General features: G+C 38.9%; 1 protein-coding gene across 3 annotated transcripts in view; it reads right to left on the minus strand.

Annotated features, from left to right (window-relative positions):
* The window catches only part of PRCP (prolylcarboxypeptidase), an 83,172-nt gene that overhangs the window by 29,225 nt on the left and 32,136 nt on the right, over nt 1–21,811 (minus strand). For all 3 annotated transcript variants that reach the window (XM_033206785.1, XM_033206784.1, XM_033206782.1), the window contains exon 2: nt 5,649–5,789. Coding sequence is in view for 1 of the 3 variants with exons in the window: in XM_033206782.1 (XP_033062673.1) it covers nt 5,649–5,789 (141 nt within the window). In the remaining 2 variants the exon portion in view is untranslated. The remainder of the gene's footprint in view (nt 1–5,648; nt 5,790–21,811) is intronic.

Here is a 21,811-nt window from a genome sequence, read left to right on the forward strand (position 1 = left end):
TCAGTAGCATGTCTATACACCAATAACAATCAAGCTAACAGCCAAATCAAAAACACAATCCCATTTACAATAGCCACAAAAAGAATGAAATATCCAGGAATACAGCTAACCAAGGAAGTGAAGCATCTCTACAATGAGAATTACAAACCACTGCTGAAAGGCATCAGAGACAACACAAACAAATGGAAAGACATTCCATGTTCATACACAGGAAGAATCAATATTGTTAAAATGGCCATACTCCCCAAAGCAATTTACAGATTCAATACTATTGCTATCAAACTACCAACATCATTTTTCACAGAGTTAGGAAAAATAAACAAACTGTTGAAATCCATATAGAACAACAACAACAACAACAGCAAAAAATTGAATCGCCAAAGCAATCCTAAGCAAGAAAAACAAAGCCAGAGGCATCACACTACCTGACTTCAAACTATACTGCAAGGCTACAATAACCAAAACATCAGGTACTAGTACAAAAATAGGCATGCAGACCAATGTAACAGGATAGAGAATCCAGAAATAAAGCCACACACCTGCAACCACCTGATCTAAAATAAAGTCAACAATAACAAGCAATGGGAAAAGGACTCCCTATTCTATAAAATGGTGCGTGGATAACTGGCAAGCCATATGCAGAAGATTGAAACTGGACCCCTTCCTTTCACCATATACAAAAACCAACTCAAGATGGATAAAAGACTTAAATGTAAAACTGGAAACTATAAAAAGCCCAAAAGCCCTGGAAGAAAACCAAGGAAATACCATTCTGGACATCAGCCTTGGCAAAGAATTTATGACTAAGTCCCAGAAAGTAACTGCAACAAAAACAAAAACTGACAAGTGGGACCTAATTAAACGAAAGAGCTCCTGCACAGCAGAAGACACTATCAACAGGGTAAACAGACAACCTACAGAATAAGAGCAAATATTTGCAAACTATGCATCTGACAAAGGCCTAATGTCTAGAATCTATAAGGAACTTAAATTTACAATAAAAGGGCTGGGCGTGGTGTCTTATGCCTGTAATCCCAGCACTTTGGGAGGCTGAGGCAGGCAGATCACGAGGTCAGGAGATCGAGACCATTCTGGCTAACACAGTGAAACCCCGTCTCTACTAAAAATGCAAAAAAATTAGCCAGGCGTGGTGGCGGGCGCGTGTAGTCCCAGCTACTCAGGAGGCTGAGGCAGGAGAATGGCGTGAACCCGGGAGGCGGAGCTTGCAGCAAGCCAAGATCACGCCACTGCACTCCAGCCTGGGTGACAGAGCGAGACTCTGTCTCAAAAATAATAATAATAAAATAAATAAATTTACAAGAAAAAACAACCCCATTAAAAAGTGAGAAAAAGACATGAACATACACTTTTCAAAAGAAGACATACACAAGGCCAACAAACATGAACAAATGCTCAACATCATTAATCATCAGAGAAATGCAAATTAAAACCACAATGAGATACCATCTCATACCAGTTAGAATGCCTATTATCTAAAAAGAGTCAAAAAATAACAAGATATTGGTGAGGTTGTGGAGAAAAGGAAACGCTTATAAACTGTTAGTAGGATATAAATTAGTTCAGCCACTATGGAAAGCAGTTTGGAGATTTCCCAAAGAACTTGAAATAGAACTATCATTCAGACCACCAATCCTCACTACTGGGTATATACCTGCAGAAAAATAGGCCAGGTGTGGTGGTTCATGCATGTAATCTTAGCACTTTGGGAGGCCAAGGCAGGTGGATCACTTGAGTCCAGGAGTTCGAGACCAGCCTGGGCAACAAAGTGAAACCCTTTTCTCTACAAAAAATAAAATTAAAAAATAAATAAAAATTTAAAATAAAAATAAAAATAAACCATTCTACCCAAAAGACACATGCACTTGCATGTTCATCTTAGCACTGTTTGCAATATCAAAGACACAGAATCAACCTAGATACCCTTCAACAGTGGACTGGATAAAGACAATGTGGTCTATACACATCATAGAATACTACATAGCCATTAAAAAGAACAAATCATATCCTTTGCAGTAACATGGATGTAGCTGGAAGTCATTATCCTAAGTGACCTAATAGAGCAACAGAAAACCAAACACTGCATGTTCTCACTTATAAGCAGGAGCTAAACACTGAATACACATGGCCACAAAGAAGGGAACAATAGACACTGCATGACTACTAGAGGGGCTGGGGGCTAACAGTGCAGGGGGTGTGGGTGTGGAGCATGAGTTCAACAACTATGTATCAGGTACTATGCTTACTACCTAGGTGATGGGATCATTCATACACCAAATCTCAGTACACACAATTTACCCAAGTTAACAAACCTGCACATGTACCCCCAAACCTAAAATAAGAGTCAAGAAAAAAAAACCATAATGGAGAGAAAACAAATTAAATAAAAATAAAAGGCAACTTCAACTTTAAAAAAAAAATGGTCTTCAAATTGCACTGTTTGCCAAATCTTCTAGGAAAGAGCTAAAGATATCTAAAGCAGCTGTCTACTCAGAGGCATTGACAACATAAAAGAGAAAACAAAACAAACAAGCATACTAAACTCCCTAGGGTTTTCAATTAATCTTATTTATTAGAAAATAAATAGTAGCTCACAATGGCTAAAATAACTCAGTGTTTATAATGTGTCAGGCACTGTTCTAAGCATTTTATATGTATTAATTCACTTAAATATTACAGCAATCTATGAAATAGGCACTTTGATTAATCCCATTTTATAGACAAGAACATTGAGGCACAAGAGTTTAAATAACCTTCAACATTCACACAGCTAGTAAGCAGCAGAGCCATGATTCAAACATAGGTGTCTGGCTCCAGAGCACCATCATCAAGAACTGTTAGATCTCCTTGCTAGAATCATCTATATCTGGTCATTAGCCAATCACTTCATTTTTTCACTTACTCAGTTGTGGCCTCAGAATCTTTTCTCAACAAAGCATTCTAGGCAATTAGCATCAAAGGATTAGATTTAGATTTAGCACAGATTAAAACTATTTGTCATTCCTAGTGCACACTGTTGCTATTTAGTGAGTTCCTGCTCCCTAACAAAGACTAAGAACCTCAAGTGTTTTTGTTTGTTTTGATCAATAAATGAACAATTAGAAGAGTTATACACATGTAAGGATAGAGAATTTAACCAGATATCTGTGATGGTTTCAATAACCCCCACTTTCTCTCTTAAGAATCTACTCATTCCCTGCCATGTAACTACAAATCCTGCAACCACCCAGCTCAAGCATGCCCACCTCTGCTGGCCCCACCTTGGCAGTGCTGATCACTCCCCCTTCTCAACACCACTGTGCTAGGTATATGTCGCTGGTACTGTGCCGCAAATTTTGCTTACATGTATGTCACACACACACCAGACCATGAGTATCTTAAGAGTAAAGATCATCCATTAAAATGTCCAGACCTCTGTGCAATTGACTTCAGGCTTTAAAAGGAGGCAATTTCATTGAACTAGTTCACAAAGTAATAAGTGATCCATTTCAGGAGTATTCTTATTTTTCAAAAGAGGTTCATGTAATATATCAACATCTTTTAACATTATGTGCTTGCAAGTCCCTTAATCTTCTCTAAGTCTTTACACAACTCCATGAACTATTATTACTGTATCCATTTAACAGATGAGACAACTGAGGCACAGAACAAGAAACTTACCCAAAGTCACACAGCAAAGTGGCAAAATCAGCATTCAAACCTTGTCCATCTGGCTGAAGCCTTCACTTTTGACCACTGTGTGATTGCTGCCTCTCAACAAATTAATGTCCAGAAGTGAATGTGCACTGCAACATTTTGGTGTGTAAAGGAAGGTCTCTGGGCCTGGAGATGGGCCAGGATCTGCTCCTCTATAATCTGCCTCCAATCAGTTCTTTGGAACTGTTCCTACACTGAATATCTCTTCCTTTCCACCACTTCTGAGAACAGAGATACCCCAGCAAACCTTAAGTTCTGCCAGTGTCTGTCAGAGTAGTGCCTAGTCAAGGCAGGAACAGCTACCTGCCTATAATAAAAGAGAATGGAAACTGGAAAAATCACTGGAGAGGAGAAGTTACCCTATGGCCTTCACATAAAACGAAAGTCACACTAAAAGGAGAAAAGGGACAAGGCAGCCTCTGTTATTTCACAGAATAACAGAATGGGAATCTGATGGAAAGGAGGTCCTGATTTCACTTGCCACTGATCTAAAAGAAATAGGCATCCTAGGATCTCATTTCTCTGGGAATTATTTTATTTCAACTAATTTACTTAGATTCTTAACATTCCTAAGGAAATAATCAGAAATGAGAAATGCAATAACAATGTAATTGGGTTCATATCTTTACTTTAAATTCATATATCAGTTCAACAAACATTTACTGAGACCTCCTGACTACCAAGCATCATGCCAGACATTGGCATTGGGGATAAGACATAATTCATTCCCCACTTTAAGGTAGTTCACAACTAATTTTTTGGTACAAAGTTGACAGTTTCTCGTCACAGCACTGACACGTTGAAAAGGGGCATTTCTTCCTTTCACATATCTTTCGAAATTAAGTTTTGTTCATGGATTTCAGCATTATAAAAGGCGATAGAAAATATAGTCAGGGAAGCAAGCTAACAGGCTATATACTATTTTTTTTTTTTTTTTTTTTTTTTTTTTTTTTTTTTGAGGCGGAGTCTCGCTCTGTCGCCCGGACTGGAGTGCAGTGGCCGGATCTCAGCTCACTGCAAGCTCCGCCTCCTGGGTTTACGCCATTCTCCTGCCTCAGCCTCCCGAGTAGCTGGGACTACAGGCGCCCGCCACCTCGCCCGGCTAGTTTTTGTATTTTTAGTAGAGACGGGGTTTCACCGTGTTAGCCAGGATGGTCTCGATCTCCTGACCTCGTGATCCGCCCGTCTCGGCCTCCCAAGTGCTGGGATTACAGGGCTATATACTATTTTTAACCCTCACAAATAAAAGAAAATGGTAGAACAGGAAAGCTAAACTAAAATGTAGCTACAACTTTACCTTTTCCCATCCTTATTTGTATATTTTTTTCTCATTTGCATTGGTTTTGTTTAGGTTTTATTCACTCATTCATTTCACAGATGTTTATCACCTTCTATATGTCCTGGACACTGACAATATAACACTAAACATAGAAAAATTCCTGCCCTTGTTTTTACCTTCTAGAGACTATAATCAAAATAAACTGTACACAGTAACATTCTTATCCCTGTTTCCTTTATATCCTTGTTCACTCTAGAAATAAGCTGGGATTTTAAAAACAAAACAAAGCCAAACAAAAACAAAAAACTTGCAAAATTCAATTCTCTGGGATGTTCAGGCAGTCCATGAAAAATAAAATAAAATAAAATAAAATAATTCAATTATCCAAAAATTGTACATTATCCTTTTCATTTGTAATTCTTGAAGGCTGAATATGTAGACTTATTGGATATCTGTATTTAATTCTTTTATGAACTTTCTATTCATGTACTTTTGCTATTTTTCTATTATTAGTGAGTCAATTTTTTTGTTATTTTTTATAGAACTTTACAATTAAGAACAGTAATGCTTGTTCATATACACTGCAAAACATTTCTTCCAAGTTATCATAATAAAAGTCAAATTGAGCACTGGAATTTCATGAATCTGCACATACCGTGTTATTACAAAACCAGATGATGTCCCCTTCATTACCAGTGTAGAAAAGTATCGATCCACCATTTTTCTTCCAGTATTTATCAGCTACTAGGTACCGCTGATTAAAAGTTTTCACAGTATTAAATCCAAAATGATCAACCTGTGATAAAAACAAAACAAACAAAACATATTTCAAAGGAAAGTAATAAAATGAGATCAACACAAAGGTAATTAATTCTTCCATTAAAATCAATCTATACTACAAAAATAATCACAAGAAATTTTAAACTTCATTGTTTTATTATTAATAGTAATATTGATAATATTATTTTGAAATCATTTTCTTTGTATTATAAAATAAAGCAGTGTCTGCTATTTGTAGTCCAGATTTTCAATGTAAAAGAAAAAATACAATTATAAAGTCAAGTAGCTACTTAAAAACATAATGTTAAAATTGAATCATTAATACAATGTGAACCCTTTTTAATTTTTTAATGCATTTTTAACTGACAAATAAAATTTTACATATGGTGTATATAACACGGTGTTCTGAAATATGTATACACTGTAGAATGGCCAAATTGAGTTAATTAACATAAGTATTACCTCACATATTTATCATTTTTTGTGGTAAGAACACTTAAAATCTACTCCCTTAGCAATTTTTAAGTATATAATACATCCTATTATTTTTCAAAATACAGTTTTCCCCTACTATCTGAATTTTCATTATACACAGTTTTAATATTAAAAATTCATGAACTAAGTAGACTACTGAAAAGGTCCATAAACCTTGTCATCCCAGCACACCACAGATATTCTAAGTTATAAGATTTTCATGTCTATACCATTCCCACCAAAAGAAACTAGGGCTTATTAGTGAAGTGGCTGAGTGACATTTGGGACAAGGAAGCTGCAAGATAAGCCTATGCATTTTACTGTGCAAGGAAGCAAGAAAGTGCTCAGAATTAATGGAGAGTTATATTTAAAGAACATAGGAACCAACTACAAGGGACTATCACTGGCAATCGTTTTAATAAATTGAATGTAAAACAAAAACAAATTAAACATAAAAAGAATAATCACTGTAGTTAACTGAAACATTCAATTCATGAAACTCCATTCGTCCACAAAAATATTTTTAAAAAGGAAAGAAAGGAAAAAGTTCATTTGCCACCATTGAAGTTGTCTATTAAATCAACTCCTTACTTTGAAATTGGGAATTAAAAAGTAAAAAATTCAACATTTAACCTGCCTGTCCAACAGAACTGTATTTGATGGCAGCGAATAGTCCCAGTTAATGAAGAAGAGCTGTGTTTAGTCAAATGTCAGCTAATGTAGAAGGAATGACAGAGTTAGAATAATGACAGTTCTGTAAATTTACCGATTCAGGCAAGAATTACCAATTGGTGTTAAAAGCATTAGGAAAACGGATAATATGAAAATGAACATTCATATAGTATCAAAATAATACCATAGAGAATACTCTCTTGTCACAAGGGGAAAATATAACTACAATGGAAGGATCAGGCTGTCATCACTTTAATCTAGTAATCAATTTTGTTAGCATCATCAATGGTAGAGCAGGCAAGGATTATGTATCTCCTCATGTGGCACAACATGAAGCCCATGTCACCTATGATGTGTTCCTGGCAAAAATGTTCCATTTTATCTTAATCCAGCCTTTAGATCTAATTTCCAGGTTCCAGGAAATATAAAGGTAAAAGAGCAAGTTGAATATACTTTAAACGGACAACAGATACTGAAGGCAGGACATTTTACAAGACAATTGACAAGGCAGTATCACGAGAAAGCACTATTTTAGATTAAATGAATTTTAAGGAACATAATAACCAGACATAATACATGACCCTGGACTGGATCCTAGTTTGAACAAATAATATATAAATAAAGATGTAGGGACAAATGTGTAATTTTAATATGGACTAGTTATTAAATGATACAGGTTGAGCATCCCTAATCCAAAACTCCAAAATCCAAATGCTCCAAATCTGAAACTTTTGAGCACCAACATGATACTCAAGGGAAAGGCTCATTAGAGCATTTCAAATTTTGGATTTTCAGATTAGGTATATTCAATCAGTAACTACAATATGACTATTACATAATCAAAAAAAATCCAAAATCTGAAATGCTTCTGGTCCTAAGCATTTCAGAGAACAAATAATTTGTACTAAAGACTTGTTGATTTTGTCAAAAATGATCATATTGTTTTGGCTACATAAGAAAATGATTTCTTAAACTGAACTTTAAATATATTTTTGAGATTATTTTTACTCTTTGTGATTTTTTAACTTAATATTGAAAATGTAATTATCAAATACTATAACATGGTAAGATTCCTGTACAACTGTCTGAATTGACAGAGTTACCCTGCAGTACAGTCTCACTGAGTCTTTAGCATCATGGGGTTGAATTCCTCAGTGCTTTGGAAGGACAGAAATGAGAAAGCAGCACCCAGTCTGGATTAGATATATGCTGTTCCAGTGCTGCTCCAGTCTCCCAGGAACAGTGCTTAGTTCTGACCTAAACCAGACTGTAAACCCTGTAAGACTTGCCTAGGTCATTCTAAAACAGATGAGACTTCCTGCACCCAGCTCTATCTACATACACAGTTCCCATTCACACCACAGGTTCCAAAACCTAAGTGTCTCAAAACTTTACCTAACTGCATACTTCCTGGTATCTATGATCATCACCATATGTAGTCCTAAAATATAATATTCTGATCTAAAGACTGTCTACTTTTCAGGAAAATAAGCAGTTTTTATGGACTAGGTATGTAATAATGATGTCCATGTGCTGTAAACCCTTCCATTATACATGTTAATTTACTCAATCATTCATTCAACAAGAATCTATTGAACTCCTATTCTGGGCCAAGTACTAAGCTAAGCAGTGGGATAAAGAGTTGGCTGAGCTACAGTCCCTGAATTTAACTTAAACTAACTCAACTATATCCACTCAGCCTAAAAATGAAAGGGCAAGAAAGGCAGACAGACAGTGAAAGGAAGACGGACAAATGATTCCACCTGCTTCCATTCAATTAGTACAGTAGTTCTCCATGTGACGTCCCCAGACCAGCAGTATCATCTTCACCTGGGAACTTGTTGGAACTGCAATCCCAGAAACCGTGGGGGTAAAACCCAGTAAACTGTGCTTTAACAAGCCCTACAGGTGATTCTGTAAAGTTCTGAAAACCACTGAGTTAGAATAAGCACCAAAATAAGACATTAATTTGTTATTCCTTCTCTTGTTCTAGGTTTCAGAATAGCTAAAATACTGTAAGTATCTCACCATGCTGAATAAGACTCTGGTGTCTGAAGATTTGAATTACCACTGAACATACCCCCAAATATAAGCTAACTGTATCATTTGAAACTCAACATGAGAAACCACCACAGGAACACCTTTTGAAGCTCAGCAGGTTTCAACAGGGGAGGAAAAACTGACCGTGTTGGACTTAAAGAAAGGAAGCTCATGGCTCTCTACAAGATGCCTTCCCATGAGATTCTTGAAGATAATTTTGCCCTAATGATTTTCATCTCACCCACTGACTACAGAACTGAGTCTTCATGTAAACTGAGATTTGCTGTAACCTTTAAAAGCATCCCACAAAGAAAAACATTAATAATCCAGTTTAAAATTTTCAAATTTGAAAACATGGGTATGTGTTTGTATATGTCGTGCTAAATATTACTGATAAAAAGTTCTTGCCAGAGAAACACTTCCATCTAGAATCACAAGGGCCACAAGAACTTCAGAACCAGAGAAAGCCAAATTCCCTTGTGTGGCCGTGCCCAAGGTACTCCTGCTCCTAGCAATAGCCTTGATTGTTAAGACTGGGGAAAAGAGAGAGAAACCCTGGCAAGAAAGCAGACTTGGGAGTTAACAGACCTGAACTTGAATCTCTTCTAACTGTGAAGACTCGGGCAAAGCACTTAACCTCTCTGAACCTTAGTATCTTCCTGTATAAAATAAGGATAACCACATATAATTCAAAGGATTGCTGTGAGGATAGGGAAAATGTACCTAAAGTATTAGGCATAGTTCCTGATATATACATGCTTAAAAGATGTTAGTTCTCTCCATCCCATCTGCACACCAATCCTAAGCACAGAGTACTTAGATGGGAGACAGATTAAGTTCTTCACAGAATTACAGGACCTTAGAATGTCAAAATCTCCTATTTTTTGAGTGTTTCACCTAGGTACTAAACAACTGGAAATATGTAGTGAAATGTCCTTTGCAGAACATGAATTTACAGAATTTCCTTGGCTCCTTCCTATCATCAAGGATATCAACTTCTGGCTAGATAACTAGATAGTTTTCAATACATAATGGCCAGGCACACTAGGGGCAGTATGCCCTCTGCTGTTGAGAAGTGGGACCCACATGCCACTTCCTGTTCTGGGCTCCTGAATAAAGATGTTATGAAGCACAACACGAAAAGGTGACAAGGGCCTTAGAAACCATTCCATCTGTGTTTCTCAACTGAAGAAATTAGGCTCGAAGAGGTCACATGACTTGGCCATGGTCACAAGGCAGAGGCAGAGCTAGAACTTTATTTTTGCAATTTGGTTTATTGAACCAATTAAAATAAATAATAGCACTGTAAAGACAACACAGTATGACCTCGGAAAGGAAACAAACCTCTCTAGTCAGGCACAGCAGTTCTTTCTAGCATATGGCTCAAGAAATTTCATTTTTTTCTTTTTTTAAATTTTTTTATGGTCCAAGAAATTTCAAAACATGCTTCCCCACTTTACCATGTGGAGGAGAAATAGATCTGTGAGAATGGGTAGGCAAGAAGAAAAGAGACCATTCTTCAAATGATGTTTATTGTACAAAAGTAATTATTTGGACTTTAAAACCGCTCAAGAATAAAGTTTGCGTACAGAAAAATCAGTAGCAACATTACATCTGTTAGTTTTGCTGGCAACTTGGGGACAGCGTGGGTGGAAGAGGTGGGGATGGGAGGGAATAACATAGCGCACCTACCACGTGTCTGCCACAGCGCTGTTGCTTTACACAGATCCCTTCACCATCTCGTCAGTTACCCTCTGGGGCACTTTCATCACCCAGGTTTAAAGTAAGAAGGCTAATGCTCAGAGAGGTCAGATAGCTTGCCCAAGGGAATGTAACTAATGTTTAGGAATCAAATGTAATTCTTTTCATATGCTTTTAACCCCTACCCAATCGCACCTCCAAGAAAACCCAGATCTTCATACTCATTGCATTATAACATGTTCATGCAGGTAAAACTGACTATAAACTTCAATGCTCAGTAGGGGACACTCAGAGTGAGTATCTTTCTCCTAAATTTGCAAAATGAAGGACAAATCTCCCAGCCATTTACCAACAGTTACATTGCAGAATATGTGGAATGTTGGTCTTTTCACTGACCTGACAATAATTGTTACCACACTACTATTGCTAACTCCATTAGGCACTGATAAAACCAAAATCACATTGGCTCCTTCTCAGCAGCCTTTGGTTTTAGAAAATTCAGTTTGCAGTTGGATTTATTCAGGTACCCAAATATCTAATAACAGTTAACTAAAATTTTACTAAACATACAAAAAGTATACCCAGAGATATACACGACCAAAAAAATTAACTAATGCCTCCAATAAATTAAAGCACCTTAAAGGAGTTTTTCATGTGCTCTGGTTTTCAACTCTAATGCAGAAATGCTAAAATAAAATAAGACCTTCTTACTCCCATTTGATGTGTGTGTCCTATATTAATTTGGGGATTGTGGGGTTACATTCCATTAGAGTCCTTAAATAGAGACTGACAACTTTCTGGGCAAGCTTGATATCCCCTGAAAGGATAGACACCTTTATGTTAGAAGAACACAGGTTCCCAAAGAAGGACTAAAACGTGGCAGGAAGGTGGAGTTTAGACAAGCCCTAGATCTACAGTTGGAGAAGGATGGATGTCTAGGAGTGGGTTCCTACTAGGTTGTCCCTCACACATGGGCACCCTAGAGCTAGGACAAGATCAGAGAGCAAGTCACATCCTATGATTCAGATCCCTGGCTCTTGGATGACTCCTGGTTCATTTCTTCTTTATTATGTCAAGGCCTTTCAAAAACCCTGCTTAAATGTTCTAGCTTTACTCATCCATACAATGAGGATACCAGAAAGTACTGGAGATTAAATTTGACTTAAAGAATTAAAGGGGAAACAGTATCCCCCAGAAAGTGTGGTGGTGGCAAAGGAAATGTTAACAAGTCCCTCCAAGAGGAAAGTGAGTCCAAGAAGGAACTGTCTTCCCTTCCCACAAAGATGCTCTCGTCATTGCCAACCTTAGCAGGTCGAGCTTCCATCTTAACAAAAGGGGGGAAGTCCTGTCAGAGATATCCTTCAAAGGCAATCATCTTTGTATGTAATAAGACACTGCTCCTCTTTACATGCCCTACTATAAGTGTTAACCAGGAGAGAGAACTGCATTCCCTGATTTCTATGCTTTTTTTCGTAATATGCCTCTAATCTTAAAAATGAGACTCTTAGAAATAAATTTTTGTAAAGAGAAAATGGTAAATGAGAAAGGGAAGAAAATAAATGATAATGGGAGAATCCATCACGGGGAAAATTTGGTGCCCCAGCCTCCTATACTCAGCTAGTTTGAAAGGCAAAAACACAATAGCTACCGCAGTGCCCTTGTACATGGCAGATACTTTATAGATGTGATGTATGACATGGTATGGCATGGCATGGCATGGTATGGTATGGTATGGTATGGTATTTTATTTTTGGAGCCGGAGTCTTGCTCTGTCGCCCAGGCTGGAGTGCAGTGGCATGATCTCAGCTCACTGCAACCTCCGCCTCCCGAGTTCAAGTAATTCTCCTGCCTCAGCCTCACAAGTGGCTGGGATTACAGGTGTCCACCACCACACCCGGCTAATTTTTTTATGTTTAGCAGAGACAGGGTTTCACTATGTTGGCCAGGCTGGTCTCGAACTCCTGATCTTAAGTGATCCACCTGCCTCGGCCTCCCAAAGTGCTGGGATTACAGGCATGAACCACTGTGCCCAGCCATAGATAATTGTTCAATTGATGCAGTTCAAACCTCCTAAGTAAGTGGTTCTTGTGTTTCTGATTATGAGGTTCCCTTGTTAATGTTAAAATTATCACAGATGTGTCATATATTAGTAGCCAGTGCTTGAGAAAATGAGAAGCTATTATAAATTCAATAATGGTATAAATAAATATCACAATAGCATCTATCTACGTGAAAAAAAAAAATGTGCTTAGTAACCAAATGGGGAGGGAAAACACTCTCTCGAAAAATTCTGCAGTGCTTAATAACCTTTCTTTCCTCAAACCAAGAACTCTGTGCCCCAGAGGGGGAATCGCTAAGTCATCAAAATGCTGTGAAACCAAAACACTCTTTGCTTTACTGCTAAAACAGAGGTGAAAATATCCTGCCCTTGAGGATATCTAAAATGCTCCAGTAAATCGAGAAGTAACATGTCTTATCAAATAACAGTTAAGTGTTTCATTAGAGGGAGATTCTATCTGTTGGCCAAACAGCTCTGTGAAAGCACCACATAATCAATGCCTTCCCATGGCTCAGGAAGCTTTGTACTAAGAGAATTAGCTGGCCACAGCTCAAGCTCCCAAATTAGAGAAAAAGTGCTGCTGTAATCAAGTACTGCATATAAATGTTAGGAAATGTTACACCACTAGAGGGCGCCCTTATATAAGTAGTAAAGTCGGAAAGCCCACTAGGTTTTTTGTTTGTTCTTTAAGAGACGGGGTCTCCCTCTGTGGCCCAGGCAAAGTGGAGTGGTCCGATCACAGCTCACTGCAGCCTCGAACTCCTGGGCTCAGGCGATCCTCCTTCCTAGGCTCAAGAGTAGCTGGAACTAAAGGCGCACACCACCACACCCGGTTCGTTAAGTTTTAAATTAAGTTTCATAAAATCTTAGGACAGAAAGGGAACTTAGATCTCAAGTCCAAACTCTTGGATAAAAAACAGACGAGGAGATGCCAGTTATTTTAAATCTTTCTTTTCTAAGTAAATATATGTTCACATAATTGAAACATAGCAATCATCTCCCTTCTTTTTAAAGTCAGGATTCAAAATCTGTGCTGTCAGAAACCAGGATATTGGTTACCATTGTAGGGGAAAAGTGACTGTAAAAGAGAGTAAGGGGATTCTGGAGTTCGGATAATGCATTGTTCTGTATGTATAATAAGATAATTCAAAAGCACATTGATAAACATTTAAAATCTCATTGAAGATATATATTATTTTACAAGGTACATGTTTATATTTCTATTTCACTATATAGTCATATGTAAATTATATTGCACTAAATCACATTAATATTAAATTTTTCTTTCATTTAAAAATACTTATTGAGTACTCACTAAAAGGCAGGTATTAAGAAAAAAACTAAGATACAATTCCATTTCTCAAGTTCTGGGGAATCTAAGAGAAATGATTCATGTGCTAGTAAACAACCAAGCAAGCAGTGGTGTAGTTAAGTTCTGTATACAAAGCACTGTGGGAGCTCAGAAGCCAAAGCCACCACCCTGCCCGTGGAAATTACAGAGGGCTGCACCAAGGAGGTAATATCTGAGCTGAACTTTGACACAGAGAAGAATTTTTTTTTTTCAGTTACAAAAGAGCATTTCAAGCAAAGGAAGAAAAACATGTGCAAGGCTATGATGAGCTATATAGAATGAGCATAAATTCAGGAGCTGTTGTTTTACGGCAAGAGGTTTATGAGGGGAAGACATGGGAGATGAGATTAGACTCACTGGGTGCCACGGTGGCTCACACCTGTAATCCCAGCGCTTTGGGAGGCTGAGGTGGGAGGATCAAATTGAGGCCAGGAGTTTGAGACCAGCCTGGCCAACATGCAAAACCTCTTCTCTACAAAAACACAAAAAAATTAGCCGGGTGTGGTGATGCATGCCTATAATCCCAGCTACTTGGGAGTCTGAGGCCTGAGAATCACTTGAACCTGGGAGGCAGAGGTTGCAGTAAGCCAAGATCACACCACTGCATTCCCACTCGGGTGACAGAGCAAGACTCTGTCTCAAAAAAAAGGAAAAAGAAAAACCTAGGCCAGGCTCACTGGCTCACACCTGTAATTCCAATACTTCAGGAGGCCAAGGCAGTAGGATCACTTGAGCCCAGGAGTTCAAGACCAGCCTGGGCAACATAGCAAGACCCTGTCTCTACAAAAAATAAAAATATTAGCTGGGTGTGGTGGTACATGCCTGTAGTCCTAGCTACTCAGGATGCTGAGATCAGAGGATCCCTTGAGCCCAGAAGTTTGAGGTTACAATGAACTATGATCACGCCACTGCACTCCAGCCTGGGTGATAGAGCGAGACCCCATCTCAAAAAAAGAAGAAAGAAGAAAGAAGAAAGAAGAAGAAGAAGAGAAGAAGGAAGAAGAAGAAGAGAAAGAAGGAAGAAAGGAAGGAAGGAAAGAAAAAAAGCAGTATAGAGAGACAGAAGAAAGGGAAGGAAGGGAAGGGAAAGGAGGAAGGAAAGAAGGAAGAAGGAGAGGAAGGGAGGGAGAAAGGGAGGAAAGAAACCTAGCTGAAATCCAAGATTGTTTCTCTAAACCAACAGTGAATGAAAAACATCCACTGGAAATAGACTCAACTAGGCAGGGACATTTTTCTGTTTTGTCCAGTAACTGGAATAAAGCCTGGCATGTAGTAGAAGACCAATGAATATATAGAGAGTAAATGAATGCATGCATGTATCGTGGCTGTGCAGTTGGTATACAAACAAAACTGAGAATGGAAAGAATGTTCCCAAGAAGGTCAAGTTTGTGCAGGTTCATTTACTGGGTGGGTCTGTTCCCAGCTTTGGAAGAGTTGCACAACACTGTAGTTGGATGTGCCTTTTGCCCAGTGACAAATCACATGCCTAAGGGAGAACCCAAGCCTTAAATCTAAGGGCAACGCACAACAGTTTGGTCTGCTGAGGAAGTAGGAAATGCATGCCTTCTGCTGGGTGGAGAAACAGTTATAAATAACTACAAATAATACAGACAGAAGGCCATCTTTGCAAGGGGTGCAAGAGAAGGGCTAATCAGCATTTTACCAAAGTATATTACCTAAAACGTAATTGATCTTGGTGACAGGGTTATAAGTCAAAGTTTTTAAGACTGGAAAGGACTTTAAAGTCATGGCTGTCAGCCAGGACACAATAACTTTACCTGAAAAACAGCTTTCTGTAAAATGTACAACATAGTAGCTCGTTCAGCAGCATAGTAGTGTTTGGTGAACCCACATGTGCTGCAAAATGTTGATTTGATCAATGTGTAAAATATGTGTTTCCAACAACAGAGTTTTAAGGAAGAAACAGGGGAGAGGTGTAATGCCCTAGGACAAAAAGTAATTGGAGGGAATAGTTGAGACTATAAGTAAGTGAGGGATATGTGATGCAGCCAGATCCCAAGGAGGGAATGGGGTCAATAGCACCAACAGAAAGATCTGACTTGGGCCGAACAAGGAACGGCTTCTCCACTGGGAAACAGAGGATGCAGGAGTTATCTTTCTAATTATCAAGGGAGGAAACTAAAAGGGTTCTAGTTAAAATGCCTGTCATATAACATCTTAGTTTTTAGTCAATGAAGTAAAGAGACAAGGTAATCTATTAAAAGAGATAGTAAAAGAGAGCCCAGGATGGCAATGATTTAAAGACAGGTAAAAGTGCAGCATGGAAGAAAAAACTGATGCCTAGCCCTCCACAAAGTTCCTGAGGTTGGAGACTGAATTGGTAGGCACAATAATCTGCCTATGTATGGGCTTGCTTAGCAGATATTCACAACCCAGGAGCAGAGAAGTTCGAAGGTTGGATAAAACCAGGATGAGAATGTCATAAAGGGGTTGTGAGAGAGGACAGGGGGCAAGAGAATTAAGGTCATTCCTGTCTTCATGCAGCCTGAATATATCCAGAGCTATGAGGTCCTGTCCACCACAGACAAATGCTGCCATAATCTGTTAGCTGATTTGCAAGGTAATCTAAACTATGCTGTATGTATTCTATTTTAAGGAGTAAATAATCTTGCCAGAACTCATATATATGATATATAAGCATTTCAATAATAATCTTATAAAAATAATGTAAGGCTGCATATCATCAAGGCCTTACAAGTTTATATTCTTCTGTTTTGCTAAACATAAGATGGTGTGTTACTGTTTTTCTTCCTTTATAATCTACTGTTCTAAATCTTTTTCCTTTTTTTTCTTTTTTTTTTTTGAGACAGAATCTGACTCTGTCACCCAGGCTGGAGTGCCGTGGCATGATTTGGCTCCTACAACCTTCACCTCCTGGGTTCAAGTGATTCTCCTGCCTCAGCCTCCCAAGTAGCTGGGACTATGGGCGTGCCCCGCCACGCCCAGCTACTTTTGTATTTTTAGTAGACACAGGGTTTTGCCATGTTGCCCAGGCTGGTCTTGAACTCCTGACCCCAAGTGATCCACCCGCCTGGGCCTCCCAAAGTGCCGGGATTATAGGCATAAGCCATTGCACCTGGCCTGTTCTGAATGTTTCTTCTATATATACAAAATGTTCTCCTGATACCACTGATATAACTACATCACATCTTCTGAGAGATAGAGGCTGGTATCTGATAGTATAATGTAAAAGGACAAAGACCCTTCAACCTCCAAAAAAAGGGCAAAAATCACATTTCTCATGAACAGGAGTTCAGACCTGTGATCTATGTAACTCACAATCCAATCTTGCATACTACCTCTCCTGCAAAGAGCTGTGATGACCTCACAAATCTTCTGTTCTCCAACTGAGCAACCCCAGTTCTTACTATTTCCCATATAACACTATATTCTAAAGTCCTCCTAACCCTGCTCCCACCCTGGATTAATTAACATTCCCTCTTACAGATGGTGTGCCCAGAGCTGAGTACAATATGTAACATGTGGTCTAATAAAGTCCCTTGCTCATCACTGGCCAGGAATAAATAACCAGTGTGTTTATAGACCTTATCCATGGTTTTGCTTTCTGCAGTTTCAGTTACCCATGGTCAACCATCGTCAGAAATTAGGTGAGTACAGTACAACAAGATATTTTGAGAGAGAGAAAGAGACTGCGTGTTCACATAATGTGTCATAATTGTTTATTATTCATTAAAATGAATCTCATTAATCTCTTATTGTGCCTAATTTATAAATAAAACTTTATCATAGGTATGTATGTATAGGAAAAAAACATAGTATATATAGTGTTCAGTACTAACCAATGTCTCTGGCATCCACAGGGGGTCTTGGAACTTATCCCCCATGAAGAAGGGAGGACTACTGTATAGCTCCAATAACACAGCCTACTTTTAATTGAAAGTCATGTAGGTATACTGGGTTGAATAGCATCCCCCCAAAATGTATGTCCTTCCTAGAACCTCAGAATGTGACTTTATTTAGAAATAGGATCATTGCAGATGTCATTAGTTAAGATGAGGTCATGCTGGAGAGGGGTGGGCCCTTAATCCAATATGACTGGTGTTCTTGTAAGAAAAGTAGAGACAAAGAGGCACAGAGAGAAGAATGCCATGTTAAGACACAGACGCACAAAAGCAAGATGGCCACGTGACAATGGAAGCAGAGACTGGAATCAAGCAGCTTCCAGCAAAAGAATGCCAAGGACTGCCAACAGCCAGCAGAAGCTTAGCAAAGGACACAGACCAGACTCTTCCTCGGAGCCCGGACCAGGCTCTCCCTCGGAGTCCCCAGAAAGTAACTAATCCTGCTGACACCCTGACTTTGGACTTCTGGTCTCTGGAAGTGAGAGGATAAATTTCTATTGTTTTAAACCTCGTAGTTTGTGATACTCTGCAGCCCAAAGCAACTAATACAGAAGGTCTCTCTATGGAGGTGGCAATGGAACTGAAGCCTGAAGGAGGCAGACAAGGAAAGAACTCTAGAAAGAAGAAACAGAAAATATAAAGAGCTAGAGGCCAGAAAGAGCTTAATGTGGAAACAGAGATAAGACCAGTGGTGAACAAGACAGAGAATGGTACTGGATGAGGCTTAGAGCTAAGTGGGCTGTGATAGGGAGTCTGAAAGTCTGAACTTAAGGGCAGTACGAAGCCTTCAAAAGTTTTAAAACTAATTCTGATTAAAAAAAAAAAAAAAAAGATCAGTTTACCTGTTCTGTGGAAGATGGCCTAGAGGAAATTTTTTTAAAAGAAAAAAAAAGAAAGTGAGAAGAAAGCAGAAGGCTATTGAAAGGTTCACATGGCACATAATTATGAGAACAAGTCAGGCTTCAAGCCAAGGTAGGTCCCTCTTAAATTGCTATATATTTAACATATATAATAATGTTTACTCTCCAAAGTCGTAATACACCCAAGAAAGATCTTAATGAAGAAGGACTCAATATATGACATCAGCAGTATTCGTTTAACAACAATCAACAAAAGGAAGTCTTTTGAACAGTTGTAGTCACGTATAACAGATTCTGCACTGGTCCTGACTGTGGGCATTGTAAACACTAAACACCCCACTAAATCGGCAAAAGAGTTCCAAGGCCATCAGGCTCCCCCCAGCATTTAGTAGAAGTCAATAAAGCATATTCTATTGCTACCCTTTTCTCCAAAACCTATTAAAGAAATTGATAGAAGGTAATAAACTAATTGTTCTCAAACATTTCGGTCCTGTTCCACCCTGGTGAGATAAAAGACATCAACAGCCACAATCTTCACTGGTTACCTCTGATGAATTAATAAACTACATTTTTAAAAAAGAAAAGGCACATACAAACATAGTATTACAACATAATGCTAAAATACAACTCTTCCTCCCCCATGGAGAATCTTCTGCGAATGATACCGTGAGAACCATTGAAACAGAAAACTTACAACCTCTTTTCAGAGACTGCTTTAAAATAATTTTTTATCACATTGAAAAATACATATTAAAGCACTCTGGAAAATTACACTTTACAAAATCCCCACATGAATAGCATCCACAAAAGGAAGCAGCTGAGGAAAGTAATGTCTAAGTTTTTTCCTCCTGGAAACTCCAACGTCAAATTTGCAGTCCTGATTTCACTATAAAAGGTCCTCCAGGGACTTTTTATCATTATCTTAAAGACACACTCTACAGACTACTCATTGTTTTGCACATTCATCCGGTCTAAATGATAACGGCACTGTAAAAAAGATAAAGGAAGGGAAGAGGATATGCTCAGCAGAAAGCAAAAAGCTCAGAACAATAACAGCAAGCTGAAATGTAACCAAGTGGCTTCCTTTGATTACTTTCAGGTGGTTTTGCCACCGCATCACCAGATAATCAACAACTTCCCAGAGCTAGTAGGATGTGTGAGTATTCCTTGAGTGCCTACCATGGGATAAGTACTAGAGTTATAACAGTGAACAAGCTAGATATGGTCACTCCCCTCACAGGGCTTACAGTCTGGCAACAGACAACAAGAAACAGAAAACAAGCAAACACACAAATAAGAACTTAAAAACTAATTGTACAGGTTTTACCTGGGTGTGGTGGCTCACACCTGTGATCCCAGGACTTTGGGAGGCCAAGGATGGCAGATCACTTGAGTCAAGGAGTTCGAGACCAGCCTGGGAAATGCGGCAAAACCCCGTCTCTTCAAAAAATACAAAAATTAGCATGGCATAATGGCATGCACCTGTGCTACCAGTCACTCAGGAGGATGAAGTGGGAGGATCACCTGAGCCCAGGAGGTTGAGGCTGCAACGAGCTATGATCATGCCACTGGACTCCAGCCTGGGCAACACAGTGAGATCCTGTTTCAAAAAAAAAAAAAAAGGAAACTAGTTGTACAGGTTTTATTTTGATAAAGAATAACAGAGGCAGATTGACTTTTAATAGGGTGGTCAGAAAAGAAGTCTTGGAGCAGACAATAGTTAAGCCTTTAATCCACACAGCTGTCTACCCTGTGAAAGGTCCTGGGGGTTCTATTCAATGCCACTCCCTTCATGAAGCATTCCTGCCTTCTTTGTGCTTTCATGGTATTTTAGCTATATTATAATCTTTTCAAATGTAGCCTTGCACTGTAGTTATTTATACATACGTGTCTTATAACCTTCATACTACTATAAACTGTAAAACTGTAAAAAACCCAGAGAAAAAAGTTAGAATCTATTGAACACACCACGTATGTTATTTCCTCCTGCCCCTGTGAATAGTGTAAGGGCTGAACTACGGCTATAGGTAAATAATCTCAACTGTTCTTCAGAGGAACGCTATGGAGTAGAGAGGCTGTGTTTTCCTCCCCATGCCCTATTGTCTCTCCCTTTCTGGCTAATCTCTGTACCCACAAAGCGCAAAGCACAATGTGCACAGGCCTTGCTACATCAATGACTCCTGAGTTGAACCGGGAGAGGTGAGAAGTGTGATGTGACACCTGAAGACCAAGTGACCTCACCCAAACTTAGACTACACCAGTTAACTCTGCTCTAGGCCTGTGGGGCTACCAGCAAGACTGTTTTCTTTCTATCAGAGATGTGTTAGCCTCAGGAAATGTGAACAGATACTTCAATTATCCAGTTAAAATCCAACTCAACCTTGAAAAGTAGAAAAGTTGTAAACACATAGGTGACTATAATTAAAACTGAGACTCCTCAGCAAAGACAAGGTTCTTTCACTGTCCCACCATTTCCTGAGTGCTTACTCTGTGTGCCTGGCTACACTGGATACAAGGATAAAAGCCTTATTTTTTCCTCTCAAGGAGGCCACAGTCTACCAGAGGAGACAAGCAAGCAAAGAAATTATTTCCATACAAGGAATGCACATTATGAATGTGGGTGAGAAAAGGGTGATTGTTATGGCAGCAAAGAGGAGACACCACCCAACTAACCAGTGGTACATAAGGCGGTAGTGAAGGCAAGCTCAGAGAAGCTGATAATGTCCATCCTGGCACCCTGCTCACCTCTTTTCGAGCCTCATCTTCTACCACATGGCCCTCTCCCACTTCATATTCCAGAAATGCTCTGGACATACGCTTTCTCAAGTCTCCAGGCTTCTCTACATGGATTTCCTCCTGCCCGGAATGCCTTCCTGTCTCGCATCATTACAAAAAAAATTACTACCTCATCCTCAAAATGTTCATTCAAGTGTGTCCCTTCTGCAAAGTTTTCTAGGACAACCCCAAGCCCAAAGGAGAATGCTCCTTCTCTGATTC

This window comes from Trachypithecus francoisi, unplaced genomic scaffold, assembly GCF_009764315.1.
Source record: "Trachypithecus francoisi isolate TF-2019V2 unplaced genomic scaffold, Tfra_2.0 Lachesis_group8, whole genome shotgun sequence".
NCBI classification, from domain to species: Eukaryota; Metazoa; Chordata; class Mammalia; order Primates; family Cercopithecidae; genus Trachypithecus; species Trachypithecus francoisi.